The sequence below is a fragment of the Trematomus bernacchii genome, unplaced genomic scaffold (genome assembly GCF_902827165.1).
Source record: "Trematomus bernacchii unplaced genomic scaffold, fTreBer1.1, whole genome shotgun sequence".
NCBI classification, from domain to species: Eukaryota; Metazoa; Chordata; class Actinopteri; order Perciformes; family Nototheniidae; genus Trematomus; species Trematomus bernacchii.
Genome location: NW_022987698.1, coordinates 4262844 through 4276520, shown reverse-complemented (window position 1 = coordinate 4276520; position 13677 = coordinate 4262844). Strand labels below are relative to the sequence as shown.

Sequence of the window (13677 nt, the reverse complement as noted above, 5' to 3'; positions counted from 1 at the left end):
CACAGTGAGGTCACGAAGAGCTTTCTCCTCAGACGATGCTAAATTCATTCATAAATATTTGTGCTATAGTTCAAATCCCTTTTCTTCTCATGAACACCATCAAAACGGGATGATTGTGAACATTTACTGGATTATATTTGCAGCAAAAGACAAGTTTTAGCTTCCTGGAATGTTTGCAGTGGACGACCAGGAAGTCATTTTCTGAGCTCATTACATTTTGGACAAAAGAATTCTTTAAAAATAAATGATCTGACACCACAACAACGTACCAGAAGCTGTGCTCTCTCTTCTCTGATTCAGTACATCTCCAAATCTTAGTACGCCCTGAAGAAGCTTAAACCATCTTCTGGGTAAATCCAACCTCCAGCTGTTATCATTCGATAAAAACTGAATGGGTAATCATTTGAATAAGTTTGTATAATGAAGAGAGAAGATGCACCAGGTTGTCAGCTGCGTTCAGAGTGGGTTTATGTGAAGAAAGTCCCAATGTGCTGGTTGTCAGTGTTTCAGTAGAACACAGATACTACATGCTGAGTAATGCGTCTGGTGTATTAATACATACTGCTGACTGGACAGGATGTCAAACTCATGGACAGAGAGATAAAGACAGCATCGCCCTGAAATCTCTCCAGTGTTTTTTTCATTCAAAAGAAACACGTGTGTTGGTCTTCTCTGCTAACCTTTATTATGACTGAGCTAGGAACTTTAACAATAACAGGTTAGATATCCATTACTTCAGCCTGATAATGACTCTAACACAAAAACTGAGGAACATAGAATCTGAACGGCTCTAGCAGCACTTTGTCCTTGGCTTTTTGGTATCTGTGTGTACGGCATACTTCAATATGGATGGTTTGTGGTGTTTATACTGTATGTGGGATGCAACAGAATTACCCTCCCACCACGTCTCTTCCGTGTCATGCTGGGTGGACCACCGGGCTGGGGGTTCACAGGTTATTGTGACTTTAGTGATCTCCCGGGATAGGGCCCATGGACAGAGCGTCCTCCTCGCTGATCGGTTCCAGCTCCTCAGTGTGGACAGCCTGAGTGATGAGCTGCAGCTCCTCAGCAAGGGTCTCGCTGCGGTACGCCACGCGGATGTCAGGGACGTTAGTACGGCGGATGTCGTTGCTCACAGGACCCTCGTCAAAGTAGGTGGGGCCCAACCAGTAGCTTTTGGCCTGAAATCAAGAAGAAATACATGAGTGGGTGCCTTGAGACCGTCAGGCAATAAAGGGACATTTTGAGCCAAGCTAAAAGCTGTTAATATTTCAGTTTATTAAGTTTGAATATGTTCTCAAGTGAGAAAGTAAAAATATAGATTTCCAATATGTGTCTGTTCAGAAATTTGCTGCGGGAAAATTAAAAGAAAACCTTGCTTAATTAATAACATAATTGATTTCATACAATGTGACCAACAGAATCAGAATCAAGTTTATTGCCAGGTAGGTTTACACATACAAAGAATTTGCTTTGGTATCTGGTTGTGCGAACAAAAACAATCAAAGTAGGTAGAAATATATATGGATAATACAAAATGAGTATTTTTAACAACTGAACATTATAAACTTTATAAAAGGATCATATTAGGACAGGGCTGTTGTGTTGAATTGAATCAGTTTGTGCAGGTGAGTGTATGTCCCCTGTTGACAAACACAAAATGAGAAGAGGTGTAAACTTCTGTACCTTGTGTGAAAACCCACTCATGAGGACACTGTTTCTGGCCAGCTCACACATGTCGCAGGAGCTTAGTTTCCACACCTGAGCAGCGATGCTGTACTCCTCCATCAGAGGCTCCTGGAGACAAGCACAGAGAGAGAGATGTCATATCAACACTTCTGATCATCTGCATGCTATTTTTACCTAAAAGCCAAACCTGACTCAGACCGACCTTGGTGAAGTGGAACTGAAGAGGATCGTCGGTGGACAGAGAGATCATGAGGCCTCTGGACAGATACTCCAGCAGCGGGTTGCGATGGTAACTGAGGAACAGGCTGTTGTTACTCAGTGGAGACATGGCGATGCCAATTTGAGCCAGGTAGTAAAGATACTGCAGCACCGGAGCCTAATGGATATCCAATAGAGAGAGAGCATTTCAAATGTAATCTCAAACCCTATATTTCACTTATTAAGCGAAGGCACAGTGTGACAGAATAGTTTGAATAGTTACTAAATAATCAAATCAGGAGCTCTCTGACAGCCTCAGGTCTTGAGGAAGCTGTTCTATGTCAGGGATAATAATAATAATAATAATAATAATAATAATAATAATAATAATAATAATAATAATAATAATAATAATAATAATAATAACAATAATAATAATAATAATAATAATAATAATAATAATAATAATACATGTTATTTATATAGCGCTTTCCCTGGTGCTCAAAGCGATTTACAAGCAGAAAAAAAATAACAACAAAAGTAAAAAGTGCTAAGCTAGGTGGAATACGGGCGAGGGTTTAGTGGATTAGGAGTTGAAGGAAAGAGTGAAAAGGAGTTTTGAGGGCTTTTTTTTAATAATGTGCTTTACTTCACTTAATTTAGGATCACCATGGTAATTACCACAAACATCTCATTTTTGACAATCCATAATATCAACAAAACCAAGAGAAATACAATTCAGAGAAAGCTAGTAAGTCAACATGGTAGAACCAAGCATAACCACACTGGTCTCTATAGTTGGACCCGTCCTGACCTTTCTGAGCAGCAGACCGTGGGAGATGTTCTCTGATAACATGAAGCCTGACACCAGGTGGTGGACAGGCCCCGCCTCCCCACAGTGAGGTCGCAGGACGAATGTGTGGAAGCCTCTGCGCCTGTGTCAATCAAATATATTGACAAATTGAGTGGATGCAAGGCCTGGTCAATGATTTCTGGGTGTTATAAATGTATGGCAGTTCTATACCTTCGCAGGTGGTTGAGCGCAGTCATGTTAGCATAGGTGTAGTAGAGGTAGTAGGAGTAGGGCGGGTTGGCCTCTTCTGTCCAGTCAGCTGGCAGCGGACTGTCCATGTTGAAGATGTGGTGCTCCGGTTTAGACTCATCGTCCACACTGTCGAAGCCCACCACCTGAGGACAAACATGCCACAAAAAGACAAAGAGAATTGGTTAGTCTCTTTTAGTGTGAACTATCTGGATCGATTTCTTGTAAAGGGATACTCACGTGCTCCAGAAAGAGATGCAGCTCAGGATGACTGCCCGGGTTGATGCTGACTTCAAACAGAGGCATGAAGATATTCTCCAACATCTCCTCGAAATTTGCCAGCTGCTTCTTTGTCTTGTACACGTCACTGAAGAGGAGAACAGTGACATGTGTTGTTAGCATAGAGATGATTGTTTGTGAATTTTCTTTGTAAAGGCTAGGAGATATAATGTGTGCTGACACTAGTTAAGAAGGTTGTCCTTAACTTGTCTTATGATATGCATCTACTCTCTAATAAAGGGACGTGACCTCAGAAATGTTCCGACTAAAATTCCTTTGTCCTGGCTGTTACCATTAAATACCTCAACCTGAAAGACTGACCACTTTATTTAGATTTGTTGCAGCCAGTTTGCTACTGTACTTCAGACCACAGCATTTTATATATATATTTAATATTATTTAACTGGTGCTGCTTTAAATTTAACTTATTTAGTGTACTGTGTTTTTATATAAATGTATTAAAAATACATTTATATAAAAACACAGTACACTAAATAAGTTAAATGTGTTCTGTCTGGATGTGATGCATTTTGCTAGCGAAAAGTAGACATTATAAGCATTTTCTGTTTTAATTTAATTGGTTTTGGTAAAGTGAGTTAGAGCGAGTACTTACAAAAGACGAGGCACCTGGATGAGCCAGCGCACATTATCAGAGTAAACTCGATGTTTGAGGGCCCACTGAGCCAGCTTGTCCCATTCGTCCCGGCAGCGCCCGTAGATGGACAGGCGGAGCTCAGAGTTCTGGTACTTACTCTCCTCCAAGTCGTACATCACCTCCTGGATAGAGATGTCAATAAAGAAGTTTGTTTGTACATTGATAAATGGTTTGGATGAAGTAAATATTATCAATAATATGACATTTTTCACACCTTGACTATGTGTGCAAAGTATTTTCCTTCGATGTGGTTGTCAGTCTTGATGAAGATCTCTCTGAGGATGGATTCTCCGATGGGGTTGTATTTGGCGTTGAACTTGTCAAACCGATGGAATGTGTTACGATCCTGATAAGTAAACACAACCAGTCAAACATCGTTTTTGTCTTTACCAAGTGGGTTACGCTTTAGTTAGATACTCTTTATTGCTGCTCCCATTTCTCACCGCATGCATGTCGAGAGTGTCCACGCTCAGGTCGAAGGCCGTCAGGTTCATGCTCTCGAACACCTCCTTCAGGGTCTGACCACGGCCGTGGTCCACGTGAACGATCTCCTCGGGATATTTCTTCATGGCTCTCTTGATGAATCGCAGCAGGTGCTTCTGGTTCATGCAGGACGATGCGTGTATGTGTGTGTCCACCTGCGGTTAGGACAGAGAGGAATAGGTGAGAGGCAGATATGACCTCGGATCACATTCCTTGGTCTTGTTTAAAGAGTCCAAATGTGTATTTTGTTAATGCTTTCAACCCACAAGGGTCAATTATGTATTCAGAATAGTAGTGATGCATTTAATATGTCATTCGTTGGCTCTTGCCTTTCGTATGTTGTAGAAGTCTCTGTGGGGAACTTTCTTCTGAGCCGCCAGCTCCTTCATTTCATTCAGGAGGATGTGCATCTGGAATTTAGAGCTCAGGTACTGCAGGCGGCGGTAACAGAAAGACTTCCTGTAGACACCAAACAGATGAAACTAATTTAAAATAAAAACTGAGCATTTAACCTAGGGATGTCAGCATCAGGAAAGAAAATAGAAATCTGCGAAATCTAAAAAGGGAGCTTTTTTTAATTAGATTTTTTTTTAATTAGATTTATTTTGAATGTGTAAAACAATAATACAAACATTTAACATGAGAATTATTATACAATACAAAATTAATCAGTGTCAAATTGATATACAAAAATATGACTGACTCTAAATTATGTATAAACAAATAATCTATTTATGTATAAACAAATAATCTACTTAATTACACATCTGAAAAGGGGTGGGAAGAAGTTTACACTTATTTAATCCAACCCCTTCTCCCAAAAACTAAATTATATATATATATATTTTTTCTTAAAGAAATACATTTGTTATTGAAAAACTAAAAAACAATACAAAGCTTTGCATTTACTAAAGTGCTAAATTGACTCATTGAGCTTTAGTACTGCATCTCAAAGCATTATATTCATTTCCCAAACACCTTCTTTTTAATTCGCTCTCAGAGTGACACACACACGTTACGTTGAGCTCACTTCCTTAAAGCTCTGAAGCTTCCTACCAATGTCCATATTAAATTAGCCTGTACACCGACATGCTGTTTAAACATATTCCCTACCCGACGACAACCTGATTTTGTCCAATGATCTGTGTGTAATACTGGTATTGAAAAACACTCACACTGGCCCGTTGATGATGAGGGACATCATCACATTCATGTCTCCAATGTACTCAGTCAGGTCAGGATAGGTCAGGTCCAGTTCTGTGCTTCTGTTGAAGGAGAACAGGTCCAAGTAAAACACAAGACTCACTATATTTTCACTCATTGTCCTTCAGGTACAACACATACTTGTCCATGTTGGTTTTCTTGGTGTACACATGGACTACTCCATCCACCATCTTGCAACCATAGCCTGTGTCTGTCGGCAAATACTTGGGGTCTTTGTCATAGGGGTGATTCTTTGAGACCGGTGGGTGCACAGGGGCATCTGGAAAAAGAGAAATTGATATTAATATGTAATGTCTTCCATGCTACAAATAAATATCGTAAAATGATTAACAATGATGTGGAAACTGCTCAGACAAAACAAACACAGTGTGAGGGTTTTTAATCACATAGTGTTCCCTGGTGACCGCTGTGTTTACTTTTAATAATAAGATCTAGATTAGAATTTAGCAAGCTGAATAACAATACATTTAAATAAAAAAAGACAGCTGATGGTGTGTTTTCTCAATCACTTTTCGTCACTTGTTTTGCCCACAGGTTCAGGGTGTGGAGGAGGAGATTAGTTATGAAAGTTATTTACCTTCTTTCTGGCTTTTACTCGCTGACTCAATATCAATGTTAATACACATTTATGTAGATTTTTCTTAATGACTGTCAAACTTTTCAAGCTCTAACACAATTAAGACTGAAAGCGTCATCTTTATTTTCAATTTGTTCTATTGTTAGTGATAATTATTTTGACCCAGATAATCGTGTAATGAAAATCAAATGTTAAGACTACAATCATTCATAAAACCATCCAACAATCGGATACAACAATCATCTTTGTAGAATTCAAGAAAACCTTTTGACTGAAGAATATTTTGCCTCAAACATGCGGCTCTGTCCTTTCTGAAATACACTTTCTAATTGCTATGTTTTCCCAACTGTGATAGAATATGTTTGATGTATGCATTAGTTACCGGCATCTACAGGAGTCTCTGCTATATCGTCGTAATCGGCCAGATCCAGAGGCTTCATCCCCAGCTCCTGGAGGGAGTGAGCAGTGGTCTTACAAAAGTTCTGAATGGATCGCTTTATGTACTTCTCCCGGATAAACAGCGCCTTCACCACACACTTTGCAGCATCTACAAGGTCAACGAAGGGAACCTGGGAAGATATTGATACACAGAAAATGAAAATGGGAACTTACTTTACTGGAGTTAAATTGATAATGAAAATTCAAACAAATCATATGAATAAAATGTCCCCACCCCGCACTTTTCCTCTCCAGATATTGAAACTCGCTGGTACTCTCTTTCCAGTGGCAGCTCCCTCTTCTTAAAGCAATTATCAACATTGTCCAAACTCATCTCCTGCAATAACCTTAAGATATAAACAGAGAAAATGAGGGTTTTAAAAGGGGAGAAAGGTAAAACAAGTGAAGACACAAAGGAGTAGCAGGGACATCTCATACATTATTCTGATATGAAGATTAATTGATCTACAAAATAGCAAAAACCTTAATAATTTGCCCAACGAGCTGCACAATGACCAGGACTGTAAGAATGTGTCTGGGTTTAGAGGACATTTAATTAATAAGAGAGTTATTAAGAAAGCAATATAACAATATAACATTTCTACATCTACCGAGTCACCAGCAGAGGGAAGATGTGGCCCATCTGAATACAGTATGCTGATGATATCTCAGTGGTTATGGATGCATATTTTAAATGAGACAGTCATGTATGCTTATGGTAATAATCAATTAAAAAGCATCCACGTAAGAGGTTACCATGCACATTTCTAGGAAAGCAAGAACAAAAATTGGCCCCTCTTTACACCTTGCATTAAAATGTGTTTAATGTTATCTGTTTGTAATCGGATAGTGCTCCTCAAACACATGAAATTACATGCCTGAATGCAGCCAAAAACGCTCCATATATAACACAAGTTGAAAACAATTGTTCCATTTTCAATCCACATACAACAACTGGCAGCATTGGGCTCTAACATGTGTCGAGACAGATAACTAACAGCCCAGACCATCTCTATGCAGCAACAAGGGAAAAGCCTGTTAGAGAAATACAAAATAATCACAGTGTAGCTCGGTGCTGTGTCAGCCTGGACGTTGAGGCAAAAAGTGCTAGTGCTAGTACACCTGAAAAAGTCCTGAAACTGCCTTTTTTTTATAGCTGAATGAGTACACATGTGATTTGGCTGGCATGTGGCGGTGTGGCTCTTTAAGAAGAACCAAAACAATGAAGAGAGAGACGTTCGGTAGTTTAAGCTTGACAGAGCGATCGGATCTCAATATGGCGACAGGAGACACATTACTATATGGTATTGTATATTGATACCAGTTGAAAATCTAACCAGGTTACATCATATGTAGGTACAATCTGATACGAAACTGGTTTCAACGCCAAATGTGAATTGGGCCACAGAGAGGTACTGAAAGAAAATGAACCACCAACGAGAAAATCACTTCACAAAGCATGCATACTGAAGCGGTCTCACTCACTCTAGGTCCGCATCACTGTCGATTTTCATGAAGTCCTGTTTGGCGCGGAGCAAGATCTCGGGCTCAAGCCTTGGTTGATATGCAGCGGCGCAGGACAGTGAGGGCAATGCAGAGAGGCAGTGAGAAGAAATTAAGCACACAAAAAAGGCAGCATATATGCACAAAGCACACACACTTAAATGAGCATCCTCAAACACAGGTTTATATTTACATATGCACAAAAAGAATATTCGGCATTAAGTTTGAGGAGATTGGCACAATGAGAACACATCGTCAGTTAGTAGTGGCACACCCTCATTGATAAACAGGGGCTAGCAGAGATGAGTGTCAGATAACAAAAAGCTCTGTGGTGTAGATACCATCAACTCCAAGAACAAAGACAGAACCCACTTCCTTATAAAAGTTTGTGTAAGAGAAGATTAACACCAGGACAGCTACAATCTGCTAGCTAGCCAAGTTGCTGGTTGCTGAAGCTGATAAACCTGTGTGCATTACTGAGTGTAAAAGGTGGGGGCAGGGGAGATCTCTTCCTGAAATAGTGGTATGAATTCATTTAACTAGATGTGTTTGTGCGTCTGCATTTCCTCACTTGATGTCCTGGCTGATTTGCCTCTCCAGGCGGTGCCGTCGTTCTTCCAGCTGCTCGATGGGGCTGTCCTCCGGAAATTCATATGGAGCGCTCCGCATCTCGCTATCTGCCATGCTGCGTGTGAACAGCTCCTTGTGCAAACATAGGTTGTACAATGTTATATGGCGTCATAAATTAGAACAGGTCAATTTTTACGGAACTACAGACATATTATGGACTCTAGGGTTTACACAAAACCACCTGCCATTTTGCGTTTGTTATTCTGATACATTTCTCACTCAACAGGATTATAACTACTTGCCCATTTTTCATTGAAACGTGTAAAGGGTGTAGCATGGGAGAAAGAAGAACTCATAACATTATGGAGCAGATACAAAAAAAATCCTCTTTTTATTTCCTTAACAATGCCAAATGGAGAATTTGTGCTGCATTCATGTGGTATCCAAATAACAGGTTCTGACTCGATCAATTTAAGAAAACGCTTCCTTAAGTCGGAACAACTACTCAAAAGCAGCTTTAAACACGCTTAAAGTAGATTGACAGAGGAGGTGTGCAATTTCAGAAAGCCATTCTAGTTCCTATGTTTGTGTACACTTTAAGAAAATATTCTGGATTCCAAAGGCAGGTGGTTAAATATACATTTTCAAATGAGTTAACTACTAACAACATGTATATAGCAAATTCAACATCCAAACATCAGCCAGTAACAGCTGATTAAAATATACGAATGGCTGGAAATGAGCTGTATCTAAAAGATCTCGTGTGATCTGGTTGGCTTTGAATTCTTACCTCGGCAATCTCTTTGTACTTTTCCTCCATGGATGTTCGCAGGTCGATTGGGTAGTGTGTGAGAGAAGTGGATCTCTGGGGCTTCAGGGGCTTCACTCCAGATGCACCGCTCAGGTCTATGGGCAGAGACAGAGGAACGGTTTGTGATAGTTACACATCTCATGTTAAAAACTTTTTTTTTTTATCTCCGGAGCCCAGTTTACGCAAAGATGATGACTTTGAGTTCTGCAGGGATGAGGAATTACCAGGTAGGTTAACTCATACGAGGAATGTTACTTGGTGTTGTGGTGCATACATAAAAATAAAACAAAAATGAAAAACACAGATAGAAAACTATAATAACATTGAATAGCAGTCCCTATGAGAGCATCCTCTTGGTTCCCTAAACCAAAGCTAATGTGATTTTTCCATTTCCTCTTGGAATATTGCACATATCAGCTTGACACTTACACATTTTGGTTTACAGATTTTTATTGTTTTCATCTACGCACATGAAAAGGTTACATTTTCAGTAGGTTCCCTTTGGCCAGAGGTAATGACATTATTTTTCTGCAACTCGAGCCACGCAATGCAGAATCTATATTGATCCTCGTGTTGCTTAGGAAATATCTTATTTAACAATGTTGTCTCTTTTGTTGGTTCCAGTAAGCTTTGTCTGTTGTAGAAAGAAATGTATCCGTATTCTTTTTCAACAGACTGTGAAACAAAAGTTTGCAGAATGATTGGCATCAATGGCAGATTGTGTTGTTAGCAGTTGGCTGTACACTTTGACTATTTTGAGAATGTAAAGTAGCCTATAAAGAAGTTATGTGTATGTTGTAGCGCTGACAGAAAAGGATTAACAATCCACAAAACCTCTCCACACACCAACATACATACAAGTGGGCTTTTCAAGTCTCAAAGGAGTCATAATGTACAGCCAACTGCATACAAAATATTGTTTGTAAAAACAGACAAAGCGAACTACTACAATCGCAGACAATCAGACTGATGTCACTCTCACACACAAACAAAGAAAGGCAATCAATGTTTTTTCAAGATTGAGCCATTTTTGGCAAAATAAAGTCCTTTGTTTCCTTCCTCCAGCAACATGAACACATAAGCCCATTTTTCTGTATCAACACTGAAGACATCACACAAAAAGACACCAGTCGCAAACAGTCAGTCAGAATATAAACAAATGCAAATAGCTCCTAACTATGATTACCTCTGGAGAACTGTATGTCCAACAACAGAAGCCGGCTTAAGGAAAGACAGCTGTACCAATAGATACTGTGTCACTTAATCACACATGGGCATACACACAGTAAATAATTACCCCAACCAGCAAGTACACACACACACACACACACACACACACACACACACACACACACACACACACACACACACACACACACACACACACACACACACACACACACACACACACACACACACACACACACACACACACACACACACACACACACACACACACACACACACGAGGATAACACAAAGGGCCCTTCCCTATTATAGACCAGCTTGAAACAGTTGACACCAGATTCAATCAAAGACAACAGTGTTTTCTACACAAAATAGCTTTGTCTGGAGACTGAGGGATTCAGAAGAACATCACATTTACTGATCGTGTACTTTCTTAAAGGGCCCATGTCATGGCCATTTCTACTGATCATAATTCCATTGTTGAGGTATATTAAAATAGATTTATACTGTGCAATTTTCCAAACTCACATTGGTTTCTCATACAGCATCTCTGTAAAGTATGTGTATTCACCGGTATTCACTCTCTGTCCTAAACGGCTTGTTGGAGCTCCTGCCCCCACCTCCCTGTGAGCCCAGTGTGCTCCGATTAGTCAGCTCGACCACTCTGTTCTGATTAGTCAACCACCAGAGAGGCTCTGCCCATGTCTACCACAGTGCTTTTTTTGGCTCTGAGCGGAACATCAACAATGATATGTTATAGGAGCAAATAATTCAGGGAAGAAAGGCTACTAAGTATTTCCATCCAACTTTATTTTTAGAAATGTACAAAATGAACAGGTGTAAATATACATATATACACTGTATATATCATCCATTCCTCTCCTTATAGGCGTTTTTGGCATCTTGCCTATCGCAGCTTTGTAAGCTGGTGCTGGGGCTTTTTGGTCATCCCGTCATGTGCTGTCCACCGGATACGCCAGGAGTTTCCTGATCTGGCTGGACGAAATCAAATGCAAATCACAAAATATTAGAGAAACGTAGTTGTATTAGGTTCGTTAGCTTGCCAGCTAGATTAATATGCTAACCTACGTTTGCTAGTTGTTCAGTGTAATATGCCAACCTACTATGAACAACAGCTAGTAGTTCATATTAGGCTAGCAAGAACATGTTTACAATTGCAATCTTATACGGGTAGTCTACGTTGGGTCATTCATTGTAGCTGGCATAAAAACAATGTTTTTCCTAGCAAACTCATGTCTAGCTCTTGGTAGCCTTCTTTTTTAGCTCGGTAGCATACACGCTAGGAGCGCCAACTATAATGTAATTAAGTTTCGCGACTGACCGTACGGTAAATCACCCGGAGTATACTATGAGTATTTTGTGTGTGAATGCAGACATTCTCCTGCTATGAGATACATGTAAGGCCATCTGCTGACATTGGAGTTGATATATGGAAACGCTAGCAACTTAGTTAGCCCAGTTAGCACTGTGTCAATGGCTTAGCAGCCCGAAAAACGTTTACCCATTTAAACAGTCGTGGTAGATACCTTGTTTGCTTTAAACATCATAAATACACAAACAACAATGAATACTTACAGGTTGTGTACCCGAATCTCCAGCTGGTCCAAACAAAGTAGGAACAGCATCGTTCTTCAGTGCCCTACGCTGTACATATCCGGCATGAATCGCTGAAAGGTTTGTGAAGCTTTGTTTCGTGAAATGCTGGCAGAGGGTGTGGCCTCTGGGTATTCACACGTCACAGTACCCAGGAAGTAAACAATGGAAAATGAGAAATCTCCAACGAGGCGTTTTGGGGCAGCATAGACTGTTAGAGTTTTACTCGCTACAGGGTGTACTTTGAGGGTTTTTGACTCTGCAGACCGTTCACATGCATAAAAACCTTCATAACACACAAGGGGACGGGTAATAACCGGAAAAGCATGACATGGGCCCTTTAAGAATTTCAGTTGAAAATAACTATAATTTAAAGGGTTCCAAAGTTATGTGCACACACTGTAATTCACTACCTCGTAATAGGTCTATGGCTTTGGGAGTGGTGTGTTCACTCTCTTCTATAATTGGTTCTGTGTCTGGCCTGTGACAATTAGTCTCCGCCATCTGCTGTCTGCCTACAAGGCTGTGGAGTGTAGGATGGACAGAGGGACACTCCACAGTATACTAATATGAGCATAAAACATTTCACTCAACTTTGAAAGGATGTGAGGTACAGCTTTCCAACGATCTGCTGACAATCAAATGATCAAGGACTTCTGTGATCAACAAATACTGTTAAAAACATTCATCATAATAGCTCAACCAATCAGGGTGTTTAAATATTTGTTTTTCTCCTCAGCCATTGTGGCAGGTCACTGGACATTTCTACAAGTCACACAGTTTTTATTGCCTGCTTTTTCTCAAATATATGTAGGACTTTAGAAATCGCTAAGAACTGTAAACACGCCAGTGCAAGTAGACGTATGGACTTTGCCATGTAACCCTCATTAATGATTTGCTTTCAAACATATTATTTCTTAACATAAGTAACACCTATATGCCATGGTGGCAGGTGACGAGACACTTTTACACGCCACAGTCAACATTTACCTGTATTTGGCAAATAGATGATCATATTATTACCTGCAACTAATATCAACCTGACCGATTCACCATATTATATAAAGAGTGCAAGATATTCAAATGTTTCAATAAACCAACAGGTGACTCCAAGCAGGCCTATAAACACACACATAAACACAGTCACCCCCAGTAAAGTATCCATGTAATCCCCCGGCCTGTCCACAACAGATGACTCATCCCCATCTCGATTTATCTCTGTGACATCATGGTAGTATAGGGCTAGGGTCCAAGGATAGAGCATGGTGTTCTGTACAGAGAATCATGATTGTGTAATTTGGTACTAAATAAACCGCATCTAACTGATAGTAAGTAGCAGAAACCTTGCACACACACACACACACACACACACACACACACACACACACACACACACACACACACAC

The 13677-nt window shown here is 40.1% G+C and overlaps 1 protein-coding gene across 9 annotated transcripts in view; it reads right to left on the bottom strand.

Annotated features, from left to right (window-relative positions):
- Positions 1–662: 662 nt before the first annotated feature.
- The window catches only part of LOC117489521 (AMP deaminase 2-like), a 30367-nt gene continuing 17352 nt past the window's right edge, over positions 663–13677 (bottom strand). For 5 of the 9 annotated variants that reach the window (XM_034138849.1, XM_034138851.1, XM_034138856.1 and 2 more), the window contains 17 exons: positions 9449–9564; positions 8660–8790; positions 8071–8139; positions 6821–6932; positions 6530–6716; positions 5691–5829; positions 5522–5611; positions 4676–4805; positions 4307–4501; positions 4078–4209; positions 3822–3985; positions 3170–3296; positions 2912–3075; positions 2702–2822; positions 1892–2065; positions 1687–1797; positions 663–1181 (listed from right to left, as the gene is read on the bottom strand). In XM_034138849.1, the coding sequence (XP_033994740.1) occupies positions 966–1181; positions 1687–1797; positions 1892–2065; positions 2702–2822; positions 2912–3075; positions 3170–3296; positions 3822–3985; positions 4078–4209; positions 4307–4501; positions 4676–4805; positions 5522–5611; positions 5691–5829; positions 6530–6716; positions 6821–6932; positions 8071–8139; positions 8660–8790; positions 9449–9564 (2378 nt within the window). In that variant the 3' untranslated portion in view covers positions 663–965. The remainder of the gene's footprint in view (positions 1182–1686; positions 1798–1891; positions 2066–2701; positions 2823–2911; positions 3076–3169; positions 3297–3821; positions 3986–4077; positions 4210–4306; positions 4502–4675; positions 4806–5521; positions 5612–5690; positions 5830–6529; positions 6717–6820; positions 6933–8070; positions 8140–8659; positions 8791–9448; positions 9565–13677) is intronic. The other 4 variants (XM_034138855.1, XM_034138847.1, XM_034138854.1 and 1 more) reach the window with 2 other exon arrangements.